Genomic DNA, 20,340 nt, shown 5'->3' with positions numbered 1-20,340 from the left:
AGAAATCATTATTGCGTTACAAATAATATAACCATTTTTTAAGTTAAACCTCCACTACTACTACTACTACTACTACTACTCCACTAACTACTCCGATAATGTCTATATGACTGACAGTCGGCTAACCCCCAGACTTTGGCTAATATAAGAAACTATAATATAAGTCAAAGTTTGAGAGGAATAATGGAAAGAAAAAAGATGAGGGAAAGAGAGTGAGTGAGTGAGAGAAAAAAAAGTAAGAGAGAGAGAGAGAGAGAGAGAGAGAGAGAGAGAGAGAGAGAGAGAGAGAGAGAGAGCTATTGAGACACTTATCACACTAGACGTCGTCGAAAGTGAAAGAAATAACTGATATATTGAACACAACTACTTATGATAGGTTATGAACTATTACTTTGCTTTAAGAGTTTATTTATTTCATATCTCACTTTCATATACCGTATATAATATATTTTTTGTCGGTCACCACTTCATAGTACTAACAGTACAGTACTTACAGTACTTATTGAATGGTCAATAATAATAATAATAATGGTTTCAAATATGATTTGATTGCATTTTTTTGTTGTTGTTTTGACTTACCCAATGATTTTTCCATCGATTCATGACAAATGCCGGTCCCAATGTGCGCGCCGGGTTCAGTGATGCACCACTGGCCGGTAACTATAGTGACCAAGAGATCAGCCGTGTGTGTATATATTTTGCACAGTTGGTAATATCATATTGGTATGTCAATGATATTTATCAATGCCATCATCAATGTGTATTTGTCGCCCCGTTTTTATATAAATGTTTTGTCCATCGATGTGAATGGAGGAAAATATAAGAGAGAAAATATATAAATAATTACTTAATGGGATTGCAATCAACTTTGTATGTATGTGTGTGTGTGTGTGTGTGTGAGAGAGAGAGAGAGAGAGAGAGAGAGAGAGAGAGAGATATCACAATTAAAATCTCATTTTATATGGTATTATACTTTAATTAATTTTAATTCTCTATTATTAATTGAATGCCACGCATGCATGCAATCGATTTATGGTTTATGTGTGGCTAAGAGATAGATAGAGAAAAAATGAGTCAATTAGATGATGAAATTGGAGATAAAATGTTGAATACATGAACTAAATTAGTAATTTATTTATTATTTTCAAAAAGCATCACTTGTATTAGTTTTCTATCAGATAAAATATAACCTAAAATTAGATTTTATATTAAATTGGAAACTTAAATGTTGTTATATAAATTATATTGTATATATATATACTGTATATACTATATATATATATAGAAATAGGATTTTTCGGGTTAAAACAAAAAGTTATAAAACAGATTCACTTCATTAATGATTGAATCCATTTTAATTAATGACTATGTATTTAGTTTGAGTCAAATTATAGGCAACACTTTTGTTAGTGGTGGTGGTTGTGCTGACCCCCACCAATTTATGATCCCCTCATATTATATATATATTGAATATATATATAACACTTTCGGTTTTTCTTTATCTGTTTCGATCAATAGTTTTTGTAGAAAAATCTAATGGAAATTAAGTTTTGTTTTCCAAACGGTTGATCCTCTCTTTAATTACAAACAAAACATAAACTCAATCAGGCATTTAACGAGATTGACAACTATAAGGTTAGTGTTTGGTTAAGAGAGAGAGAGAGAGAGAGAGAGAGAGAGAGAGAGAGAGAGAGAGAGAGAGAGAGAGATGTGATATCCAAACTCAAGAGCGACACTCCATTTGAGAAATAAACCCTAATTTTTCTCCCGACTCTCTCTCTCTCTCTCTCTCTCTCTCTCTCTTATTTAAGACATGTATTTAATTTTAAGCCCAAAAAAATCGTTTTCAATTCCTAAGACAGTCTCAATTGTAATGCATTTACTGTGTTTTATTTTTGTGTGTCGACTCATTTCTCTAGAAAAAAACATTTCACTTGAAAATACATAACACTTTTCTCTCATTATATTTGTAGTGATTTCGGGTATCAAATAGTTTTTTTTACTGTATGTTAATCAATAATAATGAATGAGTGGAAACTAAAGTCTTAATATATAAAATAACTTAAGATATTCATTAATGTCATTAAACGTGAGCTCTAATAGTATATACAATACAATACTTAACTGTATTTTTGGTTTTGAATTTATTATATTAACCAAACTATTTTCTGACCTCAATTTCTAGACATAGAGAGAAAACCGATACTCAATAACATGAGCTCAATAGTCGGCTCAGGTATTATCACAATTAATATTGTTATATAAGTTTATATATATATATATATAGTATATATCTCCGCCGCTCACATAATATTAATCTTTTTTTGTTGTTGTCTTAAATCATTTACTTGTATTATTGATTGGAAATATTGCAAAAATTTTTTGATTCAATATATTGAAAGACAAACCGCTGGTTTTGCGGAATTATGGTTATAATATAAGTTTATGTTTTCTCCATATAGTCATATAATTAATTATTCAATTTGTAATATTGATATTTAGTATTATCAGTATAATATTTGTATTATAGTTGTTTCTCAACTATTAATTATATTTATATTAGATTTAGGTTCAAAACCTGAGTATAGATACATGTATTAGTATCCGGGTCTCTGTTTTGAACAGTAGTGTCGTTTTGTAAGCCGACTAAAACAGTCGCATAGTTATATGGTTGGTTAGCCGTAAATATAAGCCGTGTTTTACACGTGTTGGCTATAATGGCCTGTTGGCCTAATTATTAATATAATTAATACCGTATAATATCTACTATTAATTTTAATGTATATATAAATAGTTTAAGTTAATAAAACACATTAAAACCTATTGTTCGTGTGTATCATAAGTGGCCACCAATTGCTGGGCAATTGGTTGAGTCTAACTATCTGTTGTCCGGGACATCACCTACAAAGATAGGTGTGTGCAATCGTAGGACTCGCATAGCTCGCGACTGTCCACATCAGGTTATACCCATTGTAAGACCTGATTGCGGTTCAACTCCACCAACCGGCAGTCAGTGTGGATAGAGGCTCCGCGTAAGGCCGAAGTTCCGCAGCGACCCGAATCTCGTCTTACATCTTTGGTGGAGGTGCGGGGTAACAATCTGAATATATAGCACCGGATGGTTAGGACGAGAGCACAATTGATAGCACAACATAGAGGATTAGTAGACGAGGCTTTTGAATCAAGTCTCGAGGATAACGACAACTCATCGGAAATGGCACAAGAAATAGGCCGTCTTAATGATCTAATCGAAGATCTAACTAAAAGGTTGTCCGAAATGGAGGACAAATATCGGCTCGCATTGGACGAGTTGGATCAAATGAAGAAAGACAAGGAGAAGGATGATGACGATACCCTATCCCATGTCAGCTCACAAGGAGCAGATCCAGCTCTGATTGAGATATTAAAGGAATTAAAGGCGAGATCCGATCCGAAGACAAAAGCGCCGAAGTATCCGGAAATGCCAGTCTTCGATGGAGAGTATGCGTCAGCACATGATTGGCTGGACAACTATGAGTTGTTAGCGGAAGGTCGTGGATGGACTAAAGTGGATAAGTTTAAATACCTACCGAATTGTATGAAAGACTCGGGAATGGATTTTTATCGCACAGTCGTATTGGCGGATCCATTGCTTAAAACATGGGAGTTGTTTGAATATAATTTCCGGAAACATTATATGTTGGGACCGGGAGGAGTTGGCGACTTCACTCGACTCATGGGAGCCGAGCGGAAGAACGGTGAAACGCCGATAGCGTTCGCCGTAAGAGTCCAAAGATTAGCCACAGGTCTGAATCTACCGGACGAGGCACTGATTAAAACCATTAAAAAAGGTTTGAAAAGTGCACAGATCGCCACTCAATTGGATGGATTCACAACCATGGATCAAGTGAAGCATAAACTCATGGCAAGAGAGGAAACGGCGGATTTATATCAATCAGCCGAAAGACGAACCGCCGCCACAGCCGCTAGAAAGCCAGAAATCAAGGACGCGAAGACTATTAAGTCTACAACAGAACGGAAAGACTACAAGTGCTTCAATTGTGGTAAACCGGGTCACTTCTCACGGGATTGTCGTCTACCCAAACGAGTTGGGAGAGACAGCGGACCGAAGAAGTTCGACAAAAGATATCCTAAGAAGGAGAGCCCGAAGAAACCAAAGAATACTAGAGATCGTAAACAACCACAGCATCTGCGAGATAAATCTGATGTTGAGGAGAGTGACGATGAAGTCGAGGAAAAGACTAGCCGTCACAATAGAAATATGAAACCAAAGCTAATTGATGTCAATTGGGAAAATAGAGCGGATTTATCAAAAAGGATAATGTTTCCATCTAAGAAAAATGTGGATCTATTGAAAGGACTCGACTTATCTGATGTACCGATTGTTACGGTAGTGATCAACGGTGTGCCCTCGAAAGCATTGCTGGACACAGGCGGGTGTATCACTACAGTTCACTCGGATTTTGCCGGTTATTTGGGATTAGAGTTATATGAGTGGAAGCGTAAACCGTTAGAAGGCGCAGATGGACAACCCATCACACCCGACGGAGTAGCCAAAGTACGGATCGCCTTTTCAGGTCGATCGCTAGAAATGGTTGTCGCGGTGGCCGAAAATGGATATCCACCGATCATATTGGGAGACGACTTCATCAAATCGATGGGGATCGCGATAATTGCCGGCTTAAGGATAATTGATTTCCAGGAGAATGTTTGTTCGGAACAATACATTCGTGAAAACTCGGGAAATATTAACAATCCGTACCAATACGTAAAAGCAAACAAAGAAGAGGTACGAATGTTAGCGAAAGTCAGGTCTAATGAAGTCAAGTGTTGGCCATTCTATAAGTCTGCGAAGTCATGGACTCCAGTTGATGGTCAACTCAATAGAGATCCATTAGGTCCATATTATGAGTCATTATTATTCGCCGAACGAAAAGTCAAATCCGGGAAAATGATGACAATTGGAAAGTCTGGCCATAGAGTTGCCAAACTAACAGTACCGAACGTGTCGGGACACGCATATACAACCCGAACGCAATGGTTAGAGGCGAGATCGGAAACAACAGTCCAGTGTAAAATAGTATCCCTTGAAAAGGACTACTGTTTGGTAGAAACCAACAGTAAAGTCAGTAAACAAGGACTGGATGTTGGACTGGGAATACTGAAACCAAAGTCGGCAAAGTGTCGACTAATTGTTATTAATGCTACGGAAGACCGGGTGAAGTTAGTGGCCAACACACCAGTGGCCGTAATCAAACCGGTAAACCAAGATTCCCAGATTATTAAGTGGACGCCTAACCTCAAAGCCAGTCGGGAAAGGAAGACAACAACTCGAGTACATCAGTCTATGACAGATGAGGAAAGAGTTGAGTTCGTGAAAAGCTTCGACATCGGGGAACAGTTAACAGATAAACAAAGGTCAGTGTTAGAGGATCTATTGTGCACCTATAGAGACAGGTTCGCCACTGGATCCGATGAATTAGGCCGTTTGACAACATTAGAGTACCGAATTGACGTCGGGGACGCAAAACCGGTAATACAGCAGCCGTACCGAACATCGGACACCGAGAAGAAGGTGATCTCAGAGATGTTGGACGACATGTTGAAACGGGGGATCATTAGTCCCAGTAACTCGGCCTGGAGTTCACCGATAGTATTGGTGGACAAGAAAGATAAATCGATACGACTTTGTGTTAACTATAAAAAGGTAAATAAGTTGATCCGACGGGACAACTACCCGATGCCGTTACTTGAAGACTTTATGACATGTTTGTCGGGGTCGAAAATATTCTCAACAATGGACTGCGCAAGTTTCTTTTGGCAGATCCCGTTGTCACCGGACACACGGGAAGTTACAAGTTTCACGACATTCAGAGGATTATACCAATTCAATTACTTACCTTTTGGGTTGCATCTGAGTCCTGCTGTCTGCTCGAGAGTAATGAATGAGATATTAGGACCCGTCAACAGACAACATTTGTTTTATTATATCGACGATATACTGTTGTATTCAACAGATTTTACAGAACATATCGACCGATTAAAAGACGCGTTCGAGAGAATGAGAGAATTCGACTTAAAGTTAAAGCCGACGAAGTGTCGAATGGCACAAAAGAAAGTTTCGTTTTTAGGACACATGGTGTCTGAAGAAGGTGTTCAACCAGACAGCGATCGAGTCAAAGACTGGTTAAACACAAGAAAACCCGAGAATATCAGTGAAGTCCGTGGTTTTCTGGGATACGTCGGATTCTTTAGACGGTTTATATTGAATTTTGCCGATAAAGCCGAACCGTTGACGAAACTTTTAAGGAAAGGTATCGAATGGGTATGGGATGAAAGTCAACAGCAGGCGTACGAAACGCTGAAGAGTTGTATCGCTGAAGAGCCGATATTAACTTTCTACGACCCGAAATACCCAATTAAATTAAGAAGTGATGCATCGTTGTTTGGGATTGCCGCACATCTACTCCAAGAAGAACCGGATGGCGACAAACTGATTGCTTGTGTTAGTAGGACTACCACCGATGTTGAGAGACGTGCCTATAGTGCGACAGAAAGGGAATGCCTGAGTATTGTCTACGCGTTAAAGAAATTACGCCACTATGTTCACGGCAGGCGTGTCCAGGTCTTCACAGACTGTCACGGCCTGTGTTTTCTATTGAAAGTTAAAGACCCGAACGGGCAGTTAAGCTACTGGAGCTTAACTTTACAATGTTATGATCTCGACATCAGATACAACAATGCTAAGAGTCATATCGACGCCGACTATATAAGTCGAAATACACCACCGGAATGTCCACTAAATGAACCGGAAGAAAACGGGGATGAGTTGATGGACACTAGGTTAAATGCTAAAGCACTTCATATGTATGGAAGGGCTGCTCCTGAATCAGATGATATCTTTGGCGATCTGACTCCGAAGAAGTTTAAAGACGCTCAAAGAAGAGATGCTAAATTGGCGATTAAGTTTGCTATACTCGAAGGCCGATATGAAGGCCGAAAACGGGACATCGATCACGTATACGACAACTATGTCATATACAAAGAGTTGATGTATCGAAAAGATATTACTAATGACAGCATAAATTATTTACTTTGTGTACCGGAAGAGTTGGTAAAGATGGTACTGACCAACGGTCATGAAATGGCATCTCATTTAGGACAGACAAAGACATATGAAAGGATAAAAGAGAAGTATTATTGGGACACAATGTATACCGATGTAGTGACACATGTAAGGTCGTGTCATAGTTGTCAGGTTCGTAAACTTGAAACAAAACCGACCCGAGGATATGTACTACCGATGCATGTGGCCAAACAGGCACATGAATCACTGTCTATGGATATTATTGGACCGATGCTCCGATCGACAGGCGGTCACCAATATTGCCTAACAGTGAACGATAGATTAACGAAATTTGCATTTATATTCCCTTTAATACAAGCAACAGACAAACAAGTGATCAGATGTATTGAGGACGGAGTGTTTCCGGTCTTCGGTAAATGTCGGGAGTTTATCACCGACAGAGGCACTTGTTTTCTAAGTCGAAGAATTACCGAATTCTACAATAGACACGGAATTCGTCACATAAGGACAACATCCTATTCGCCGAGTAGTAACGGACAGACGGAATGTTATAACAAAGTGGTTGGCGTGAGTCTGGCCATTCTGTCCGGTTTGAAACGCGATTGGCATCGATATGTGGGTCAAGTAATGTTGGCCTACAATACGGCAAAACATAAGACAACAGGATATACTCCGTATTACTTATGTTTTGGGAGACAAGCGATTGAAACTATTGATCTCAAGTCGGGATTAGAGAACTTGATCACCGAAAAGGAGACAATAGAGGACTCGATTGATCGACTAAACTTTGCCCGGAAAGTCGCGGCCGAAGCGATAAAGTCGTCACAGATGGACAATAAAATACGAGTCGACAAAAATCGAGTGGACTTTGAGTTCAAAAGGGATGACTTAGTGTTGGTTAGGAGACCACACTTAGACACTCAAAGATACAGTAAACTACTGGATCGATATGTAGGCCCGTATCGGGTGCTCAACCGAGTCGGACCAGTAAATTACATCATTGTTGAAACGGCCGAAGATATGCCACACTTTGATGTGATTCACGTTAACAAATTAAAGCCTTATTATGACAGAGAAGTGGTAGAGTCGACAAGACTTCCATATCCACTGAACAATGACCTCAATACTACCGATAGTATTGATATCGAAGACAACGATGAGACGGGAGTTAGTAACGACTCTCAGGTCGGAGTCACAGATAGTGTTGACACTATACCTGTGTTGAGACGGAGTCAGAGGGGGCGAAAACCACCCCAACGGCTCATATACCAATAAAAGACATTAGACTTGACGAGGACGTCAGTCGCAGTGGTGGGGAATGAAAGACAAACCGCTGGTTTTGCGGAATTATGGTTATAATATAAGTTTATGTTTTCTCCATATAGTCATATAATTAATTATTCAATTTGTAATATTGATATTTAGTATTATCAGTATAATATTTGTATTATAGTTGTTTCTCAACTATTAATTATATTTATATTAGATTTAGGTTCAAAACCTGAGTATAGATACATGTATTAGTATCCGGGTCTCTGTTTTGAACAGTAGTGTCGTTTTGTAAGCCGACTAAAACAGTCGCATAGTTATATGGTTGGTTAGCCGTAAATATAAGCCGTGTTTTACACGTGTTGGCTATAATGGCCTGTTGGCCTAATTATTAATATAATTAATACCGTATAATATCTACTATTAATTTTAATGTATATATAAATAGTTTAAGTTAATAAAACACATTAAAACCTATTGTTCGTGTGTATCATAAGTGGCCACCAATTGCTGGGCAATTGGTTGAGTCTAACTATCTGTTGTCCGGGACATCACCTACAAAGATAGGTGTGTGCAATCGTAGGACTCGCATAGCTCGCGACTGTCCACATCAGGTTATACCCATTGTAAGACCTGATTGCGGTTCAACTCCACCAACCGGCAGTCAGTGTGGATAGAGGCTCCGCGTAAGGCCGAAGTTCCGCAGCGACCCGAATCCCGTCTTACAATATTAAAAATAATATATTGTAATTAATGATAATATTATTTTGAGAAATATTTCAGTAAAAATTTTTTGATAATAAAAAATAATTGTTATTTTTTTGAAAAATAATTTATAATTACTTTTTTGTTTCAATTATTTAAGAGAATAAAACTATTACAACATATTGAAGGCTAACTAGTTTATAAAACAACATTTAATTATTATTAAATTATAATTATGTGTTATCGACTTAATTTTTCATCGATAAATACTAATAAGATTGACATTATTCAGCAATTTATTAGATAATAAGTTTTTAAAAAATTGTAAACTTATAATTTAAATCAATTTTTTAAAAATTAATCTATAATATTATATGATAATTTGTATTAATAATGATACTATAAAAGTTTATATCTTATCACAGCAGCTAATTATCAATAAAAATTATTTTTATTGACCTCAAAAATCGCTTAAACAACAATCAATTATTTCTTATCTGGCAATTTAATTGGATATCTAAATAAATTTTTTGAAATAATATTAAATACTTGTGAGAGACAATTACAATAAATAAAAATCTAGAAAATTGGTGTTTAAGAGACAAAAAAAAATAAGACAAACTTTATTTATATTATTTGATACAATTTGAGTAAATCGTTAACAACAAAAAAAACAAAACAAACCTAATTTAACTTTTAAAATAATACAATAACACACACACACACACACACACACACACACACACACACACACACACACACACACACACACACACACAGATACACACATATTGAAAGTTAGTTAAATGATATATCAATTGCAATTTATTGCACCGATTTTGTTGTTGTTATTATTATTATTACTAAAGATTGACTGACACACTATTGTCAAAATCAATCCATAAAACTATTTTGTTTTTTTTGTGTGTGTATATTGTGTGTTACTATTATATTGAGAGACACTCATAGTATCACATTATATACAATATATATATATATATAACTACAAAAAATAATATTATATAAAATTAACTTTAGCTTTAAATTACTTTTTATATATATATTTCTTCAAACAAAGTCATTCATTTGACTACAATTTCTCTATTGACTATAGTTTTAAAATAATAAAAAAAACTAATACTTTAGAAAAGCTCATAAAAATCTCTCTTTACTATTAATGAGTGTCTAATCTTTTAATTTAAAATAAGTGAGTCTACATTATAATACAAGTTAGAGTACAATATTACTGTATATAATAATATAAAATAAAGTAAAGTATATATTTTATATTATAAAATTTAAGGGGTAATAAAAATCTTGTATTCACAACAAAATGCATTGAAGATAAAACAAAATTTTTATGAATTCAATTATTCATTATTATTATTATTATTATATTATTATTACATAGAAATATATATCTAATTTTTATCTAAAACTCTGAATTAATGACACATAAAATTGTTGCTTAAAAATTATTTTAATATCTTTGGTATTTAATGTTGTTTATATTGTACCATAATATAAGTTAAATTAATAATAATACATATGATATAAATCTATTGTAGTGTACACTTGAAAACAGAAAATAATAATAATAATTATTATTATTACATTTATAACTACATATTACACAATAATGTGCACACCTTTTATGAATAGCTTTAATATAACAATAAATTTTATATTATGTCCCTATCATACAACAATATATTGATATTTATATTTCCAATAAAAATACAAATAATAATATAATAATAATAATATTATTATTTAGTAGTAGTAGTATTATTATTGTGAAATGTATCATAATAGTACATAATATCAAACTTATAATAATATTATTATTAATTTTCTTAATATTTATTATTATTATAATTTCAAGTCTCTCTTAATCTTAAGCAATGACTCTTGAGTTTGACATTTTGTTGACCACACATATGTTGACTTAATATTTCAATTTATTATTAGATGTAGTGCTATATAAATACTTGAAAAATATTGAAAATCTAACTTATAATGAATATAATAATATTTATTTTCATTAGCCGTCTTTTACTAACAAGTATTTTTGATATATAGTATTTGATGAGAGATATAACTTTGAAATATAGTAGTAGTAGTAGTAGTAGTAGTAGTAGATTGCGATAAATTGAAATATAAATAAGTTATATTAATATATAAATACTACAGTATATGTATAAATATCAGTACATATTTTCCATACAATTATTGGAAATATTTTATTCTTGACTAAACTGCAAAATTTTATTTATTTATTATAATAAATTGCGATCAAAAAAAGCATTGAGTTATATCAATATACTGTATATAAGTATATATATATATATAACGCAAACTTTTAATATTACTGACCGGAGAATTTTGCGGAAAAAATATTTTAGTTTAAAATATTTTTTCCCAATATATATATATATATATATTTGTTAAAATGAATTATATATGAATGAAATAACCGCGCAGTATATATTAAATATATCTATTTTATCAGTAGAAAAAAATTACTAAATATTTCCTAAAGTAATAAAATAGTTTTTGACATAAATTACCAACAAAAATATATATAATAATAATAATATTTATCCGGTTATGTGCTCATCTATATTGTAAAGTTTGTTTATTTTTTAGAGAAAAAAAAAGTTTTTTAGTAATTTATTTTATATAAAATTTTTAGAGTTGCGTGTTTTTGAACAAATTTTATCATTTTTGTTTGTGTAATTTTAATCAATTTTATTGATTAAATTATTATTATTATTACCATTGTATATATGAAAATAAAGTTAAAAACTAATTACAAAAATTTCTATTTGCTTTTCTCTCTCTCTCTCTCTCTCTCTCTCTCTCTCTCTCTCTCTCTCTCTCTCTCTCTCTTTCAAAATGATTGATATAAATTACACGACAATTACATAACTTATTTAAATCAATAAATCTTATGAGAATATCCAACAAAAATGTGTATAAAACATATATATATATATATATAGCATAATTAATTTATCTATAATTTGAGACCAAAAATTTAAATTTTAAAAGTTAAAGTTGCTGTCAGAATATTGTTTTTATTTATATTCTGTATAATAAATAGTCATATATACTAGTATTTTAGTTAAAGTAATAATAATGATAATTAGCAAATTATTTACAATTTTTAGTTGAATAGTAAACAAAAATGTTAAATAAATTTTATAAACAAATTGATTTTTTTGAAAAATTAAATCCAATTAAAATTGAGTAAACTTTTCGTCTAACAAATCGGCGGTCATATACAGTATTGTATACACATTATAAAAAAATTTATTAAATTTCCTAAACTTTTATAATAGCAAATATAATATACTGTAATAAAGTAAACCGTATTGTATTAGCAAATTTAAAGGTAATACTACTGTACTACATATAATAAACCTATTGGTAAGCCAATTATGACAAATATTTACAATAAAATGTATTATTTATTTTTATTATCTATTTATAGAGAGAGAGATATATAAAAATTTCAAATGAATTCCTATAAAACTTGCTTAACAAATATCCTGTCTGTTTAATGTCAGTAAAATTTTATTTATTATTGTTAGTATAAGTATTATTTATTTTTTTTATTTTTATAATCATTTCAACATTTTGCACAATATTAGTCATCGTAATTTCAGTCAATATATCAAATATATTCAATATATAATTTACAAGTAATTGTATTCTTTATACACTCTATATATATAAAATAATATAATGTGTGCACAAAAACATACACAAAACGCTGTCTAATGTTTGTTTAAAATTCAACTCATCTGACGCAGGCTTTAATTTTTATTTTAATGAAATTTTTATATTCATCAAAATCTTATAAATATTCATATTTACAAACAAATTGGTATAATTTTAAATATATTTATACCAATTAGTGAGTGAGTGTGTGTGTGTGTGTGTGTGAGAGAGAGAGAGAGAGAGAGAGAGAGCATTAAGTGTTTTCTATGAAATCATATATATTTTTGTCGATAAATTGCATGAATATTTGAGTGGTTTTGTATTTCATCTGTAACTGACTATCATTATATACGACTACTGTTTAACTCATTTAATCAATGATTATAATATTATAAATAGAAAATTTTAACAAAAATAAAAATAAAATGTTTTCTGCATTTAATGTTCGCCTATTAAATCAAAGGCTTAATAATGATAAGGAAAAGGAGTGATTTTAGGAAAGTCAGTGATCCTGACATCCAAAGTGTATGGCAAGTAAAGGGGGAATTGTAGACCATTGGAAATATATATATAATTTATATATATATATATATAGATAAGTAAAGTATTATATAATATATATAACATGTATACTGTATATATAAACTTAAATTTGTGTCTAACATTTGCTTTCATTTATTATATTGTAGAGAGTATTACCTAAAAGTCAAATCGCCTGAGAATTAGATCATATATTTTAACGGATTTTTTTCTTTAACTATTTTCATGTCTTGAATATTATGTCTGATTAAAATCAATGTCTAGTTTTTTTCTCTCTCTCTTTCTGCCACTAATAGACTATTAGCAACTGTTTTTGCACTGTAATGAGTGCTGAACATCCATGTAATATATATTTAAAAAACTAAAATAAATGTTGGTCTCATTTTTCAAATATACAGCTATAATATTAATGTCTTATTAAAAAAATATAGTTATATTTTAATAACTGGATAATTATGAGTAATAATGCATTTGTTATGTTATAGTGTTATTTAACTTGTAATTTAATGTGTTTCCATAATGATATATATAAATATATTTTTATATATGATATGATACTTATAAGTTATACAGTATAACATATCATATAATAATATATTATCCATTATATGAATTTGTCATTAAATACATAAGTAATAAATTAAAAATATAAGTAATCAAATATTATATATATATATATACCGGTATATATAGTAATAGATAGATGTAATAGTATTATTATATGAGTTATATATACAATATTTAATATATATATATACTATACCCCAGTCAATGAACAGACAAGATATGCGATGCCAATGGATAGGGAATCACTGCCTAATGATTTACGGTTTGGATCCAGTGTTGCAAATATGGTGAACACAACTAGAAATGTCAGCACAAACTCTACGCCAAATATCTGCCATGAGTTTAGCTGGTCGTGCGCTACTGAAATGCCCAGTGGACCTATACCTTGATGGCCAGTCACCGATACACTGCAATTACAAACAACAAAAATATAAGACAAACAAATAATAATAATAATAACAATCAAATAAATATATTGTATATATATAATACTGAATAAAAGTAAGAGATAGACCATTAATAATTAGTGACAGCAATGAGGCGTTCAATTCAAAAGATTATTTACAACAACAACAAAGTCTATGACTAAAGATTCTGTATATATATACTGTATATATACAGAGGGATGACTGCAAATGATTTATTAGTCAAACGACTATTAAAAGTGTTGGTATTATTGTCGTTGTTGTTGTTGTTGTTGTGCTCTCAAGATTATTAGCGGAGCATTTAGTTGCATAAAAAAAATTATTTGGGTTTAATGTCTGTTACTTTTATGTCCTCCTATTTCACACCATCTGCTCAGCAATTATTTTAATTAAATATATATATATTTATATATAATTTGCATATTAAATCAGATAGAAATTCACATTATAACCAAAATATTGGTTAGAAAAAAATATATAATACACAAACAATACAACAGTAATGTACATAAAATTTTCACATTAATAATATTGATTACCAATTAGGCAATTAGTTAATTATTGTGCAAATTAAGTCATAAATAATTGAAAATCTGAAAATAATTACTGAATTATACTGATATTTTCAAAGGACACAAATACCCACCAAAAAACACATTATATATCAGTATAACTATTAAAAATTGTTTTATGAATTTAAAATAATTTATGTAATATTTTCTAAGATACTGGAGTTCCGGTTATTTTTTTAAAAAAGACAAAAGAAAATGTAAATTTATTTAAAATAATTTATACATTTTATATAATTTTTTTTTTGAAAAATTATATTTGTTTTCGAAGTTTAAAATTAAAATGAATTAATGGTTTTTGCCAGAAAAAGATCGTATGTCTGTATTGTTCACATTAAACAAAATAATACTAAAAATAAAACTTAAAACTAAAACAAAATTTTTTTTTAATTAATTATATTCTGGGATTACATTAGTAGTGTAATTTTTATTTTTAACAAAAAAAGAGTATAATAAAAAATGTTTTTGTATGTAATTTATTTTTATGACTCAAAAGAGTAGTCCTTTTGTTTTTTATTATTATATTAGATATTATTATTATTATCGGGAATTATGTGATTATTTGTTGGGCTGAATATAATACATAAATATAAAGAATTTCATACATAAAAATAGTATATAAAGATATTGTTTAATAATATATTATTAATTTAAAAGCTCCTCCAAAAAAATGCAGAGGAGGTCTAAATCATGAAATGGTATGAATGAGTGGCAATACAGCATAAAAATGTTTAAGTTATATAAAGCTATAGAGACAGTGATGATCCAACACTTACATCACTGTTATCACTAATGATAGCATACCATTGAAGATATTATTATTATTATACCAAACCATGAACCAAAAAGGCATTCATACTGCTTATGTGTATATGTATGTATGTATGTGTGTGTGTGTGTGTGTGTGTGTGTGTGTGTGTGCCTCACCCACACCTATAATTTATGAGTGTTGTGTGTGTGCTCTCATAAAACATATTAATACTGAAATGATGAGCATCGGATCGGTATTGTAGCAAAACATTTACAGTAAAGTACTAACACACAAATCAACTGTCCCTTTCATCACACATGTATTGAGGCGTTTTCCACGAAAAAAATATTAAAAAAAACTAAAATAATAATAATAGATAAGCAAAACATCACAACATCTCTAATATATAATACTATTTTTTTTGGAGAAAATGAGTAAAGAAAAGCCTCTATTTTTTCTGTTCCCATTCACTCTCTCTTTCATTTTCTTTATATAAGTTATATATACTATTATTTTTTGGTTGAAATCTTTCAATGCTTTATTTGATGCAATGATGAGATGCATTGTTGTTGGTGTTGGTGTTGATGACCATTACCTTAATCATTGAACACCAGCTTTTCAGATGCCTTTCTCCTCATCCAAAAAAATATCTATACATTAAACAAGTTATCGCTTTCAATATATATATAATATAAGATATATTGTTTGATGCCTATAGTCTCTCACTCTTGAAAATAACAAAAAATACTATTATTTACCACAAAATATCCCCACATTTAATGCCATAACATTATATAATAACATTTGGCAATTCACTCAATTTGTCAAACATTTGTTTAACCTATCATCTAATGTAAAGACAATTTAAAAAACACATTTCTATAATATCTTATATAATAAATACTTTCTGACAAATCCTTATAAAATCTTTTTCTCTCTCTCTCTCTCTCTCTCTCTCTCTCTCTCTCTCACACACACACACTCACAAAAAATACACTCACTCTCTAGACTTGAATTAAGACTCTCTGTTAATAGTTAGTACTCTTATAGTTTAAATGTATTTTTGTATTTCTTTTTTTCCCAGACATGAAAACTGATTTAATGAAACAAAATTTGAGACAACAACAAAACACACACTCACTAACTCACACACACACACACACAATGTTTGGTGATATAATTGAAAGAAAGCACCTGCACTTACATTATCATAAATATAACTTTCCTGACGTTTGTCTAAACTAAATGCCAAACGAAATACTATCTAATAGTTGTATAGCTTCTGTATGTATGTATATGTCTGTCTCTCGATGTGTTTCCACATTTATATTTGCATTTTATAACATTTGTATATTAAATTAGTTTGAATTTTTAGCAGTTGTAGTAGTAGTAAACACAATGTGTTGCTGTATATATATGTGTGTATATATCAAATATACATATATATTTATATATGATAAAATATAAGATTTAATTTGATATTTTAATTATTTTGTATTCAACATTTATAATCAGTGTACAATCTCAAAATGCTGCATAATAAATATATTTTATTATTTAATTTCTCTCTCTCTCTCTCTCTCTCTCTCTCACTCACTCACTCACTCACTTTCAATTCCAGTAAATATATATATATAAATATATAATTAAACAAATAGTAAAAATAACATACAATTATCATAACTATAATATTATACTGTATACATCATCTAATATATTAAATGATAGGGAGAGAGAAAAAAAGTAAGAAAATAAATAGTAGGAAAAAAGTTTTGCCGGGATTTTTGTTTTGAAAAAGACTATATTTATTGCAAAGTATCGGTAGTTTAGGGCATCAGTTTAATTGCAGTCAATGTCTGAATCAATACGTGCTTTACAGACAAAACACATCATTTTGTATGATCTGATACTACAGTATAATTTATATAATATATATGAGATATATATATATATATATATATAAATCCTAATGTTTATCTCCTAGTATTACCTACAGAAGCTCTGAAAAATAAAAATATTTTATCATTTGTTTTTTTAATACTTATTTTTTCTATTGGCTCTACATATTGTGTATAATTTATATGGCATTTATATATACATGTATATTATATATGTATATATACAGTAGAAAGAAAAAATTGTTAAACTATTATATATATATATATAAATTCAATAAATGAAGAGCACTTTTAGGGCATAACTCTTTAGGCTTTCTTTTTATATTTAATTTTATATTTTCATTTCCAAAACCCTAATGTTCTTAATATTAAAAGTTTCAACAAAAATATTTTAATCTATATATTATATGTATATATATAAATATATTGACTTTTTAATATATATATATATATATATATATATGACTATAAATAGAGTACCTCTTAGGAGACATAAATACAGTGAATTTTTATACTGTATATACCTTTTTATTATATGTCAAAAATGCTTTTGCATTTCTATTGCATTAAACTATTTTTGATGAAATAAGAGTAAATATTGCATTAATTTTTTTTTATATATAATATTGTTGTTTTGAATCCAATCATTTGAGGCATAAGTACATTACATTACCAGTTAGTTAGTTATATAAGGACTCAATCCTTCATTTCAGTCATTCATTTAGTCATTCATTCATTCATTCATTCATTTGCATCGATTGTGACTCAAGGGTTTGTCATAAAGTTTTTAAAATGTTATTAAGTTTTTTTTTGTTTTGTTTTATATATGTGTGTGTTTTGTTTGGTGTCTATGTCTGTCTCAATGGGAATTAACTCTCATTTTTCTTTTTAAAAAGAGTTTCGCTTAAAATGGCAACTAATTAATGATATAATAGTCGTCGTCGACTCGTATGTTAAGTACAATACATGTCTCTAACACACATACTATCTCTCTCTCCTCTCTCTCTCTCTGTAATGTCATATATGAGAGGAAAAATTTTTTGAAATGAAAATTAAAAAGATTATTTATCCTAATTTTTGATCAGTTCAGTAAATTTAATAATAATGATAAACTTATTTACTGATAATAATTAATATATTGTGATCCGATAACACTGGGTTGACAGCCACTCAACTATACTAATAATAATAATAACGGTACCAAAAATTTATTAAGCTATTCATTCATATACTGTATACTAAAATATTCATAAACTCTTCAACTTTTGTTTATATTGAATATTAACAGTATATTATAATAATTTAATTATAAAAATATTATGGAAAACTTGTGTATCAAACAAGTATTTAATAACAAAATAATTTTTAAACAAAAATCTATTTCTTTACACTTCAGTTAATTATAGAGACCTTTACTATTATATACAGAGTATGAATAAAAATAGAGTTTAAATAATAATATGATATACTTTTATATACTGTATTTAGACAATAAGTGAACGCATGATTTAATTTTGTTTATTAAAATAACTTAAATATAGATTATATATACACTGTTTGGTTAAATACTTTTGAAATAAATAATTTTAAACAAACTGTCTGTCGGTACCAAAAAATCGATTATAAAATTTTTTAATGAGTTATAATAATAATAATAAAACTTTTAATTCAGTTTTGACAACAAAATTTTAATTTAGTTTACGATCAACGATACTATTGTTGCGCTTATTATACCTAAAAGTTTATAACACATAGACTATAATTTTTTTTTCACTAAAAGTTATATTTTCAAATATATTTATTTTTATTTCTAAAAGTTTATTGTAAAGAAAATTTGAAATATTTGATTATTGCTCGCATGGGGTCACACAATATATTGAATGTATACTTTATATATACAGTATGGGATGGTATGGGTCTCACAATGTGGTTAAGGTTTGGTGAGGACAGGTCAGCAGTTTCTCAAAAGTAAAATTTTGTTATTGAATTTTTACGTATTGTTGCATTGAAAGGGGAGACCCTGGCCTCGTATCTATACAATATAAATTATTTATATATATATAAATAGTGGCTATATATATGTGTGTATTTTATGCGTTTTTCAATAATACATTATATTGTTCACTGTGTGTGTGTGTGTGAGAGAGAGAGAGAGAGAGAGAGAGAGACCTGGGATAATAGGGAGAGTGTGAGAATAGAGCCTTAAAATTGTGATTTTCATTTTTATGGCCTAACATTTCAGTAGCCATATGTGACTCTCTCTCTCTCTCTCTCTCTCTCTCTCTCTCTCTCTCTCTCTCTCTCTCTCTCCCTAACAATCCCTACGGAATGCCCTTTTTGAAGAGTACTTTAATCGATTGGGTTTATGTTAACTATTATTCAATCGACTAATAATATTGTATTATAAATTATAAATAATATTGCATTTGTTTCACTCAATACATAGAGTGTATGATATCATATATATATTCATATTTCAATTGAGCACCACTTTGTCCCAATAGGTTTATATATTATATATAGAATAATATTTCTATGGGAAACAAATCAATTGTAAATATGACTTTTGTTTGGGAAATATTATGTTTTAAAAGTTTCCTCTCTTTTCTATATATATACAGTATATATCTATCCATACACTTGTCTATAAAAAGCAACAACTGTTATATAATTAAATTATTATTATTCAGTGGTCTCTCTCTCTCTCTCTCTCTCTCTCTCTCTCTCTCTCTCTCTCTCTCTCTCTCTCTCTCTCTCTCTCTCTCTCTCTAAACATATAAAAACCTGTCGTTCAGTGATAGGC

The 20,340-nt window shown here is 30.1% G+C and overlaps 1 protein-coding gene across 1 annotated transcript in view; it reads right to left on the bottom strand.

Moving 5' to 3' along the window:
- LOC128956323 (aquaporin-4-like) overlaps positions 1-20,340 on the bottom strand; it is a 32,349-nt gene that overhangs the window by 6,130 nt on the left and 5,879 nt on the right. The window contains exons 3-4 of the mRNA XM_054302037.1: positions 14,091-14,301; positions 580-660 (exon numbers count right to left, since the gene is read on the bottom strand). Of these exons, the coding sequence (XP_054158012.1) occupies positions 580-660; positions 14,091-14,301 (292 nt within the window). The remainder of the gene's footprint in view (positions 1-579; positions 661-14,090; positions 14,302-20,340) is intronic.

This window comes from Oppia nitens, unplaced genomic scaffold (genome assembly GCF_028296485.1).
Source record: "Oppia nitens isolate AA-2021 unplaced genomic scaffold, nextdenovo-longstitch-racon4-pilon3 scaffold2_pilon_pilon_pilon, whole genome shotgun sequence".
NCBI lineage: Eukaryota > Metazoa > Arthropoda > Arachnida > Sarcoptiformes > Oppiidae > Oppia > Oppia nitens.
Note: the sequence above shows the minus strand (reverse complement) of the source record. Positions and strands in the feature narration are given on the sequence as shown.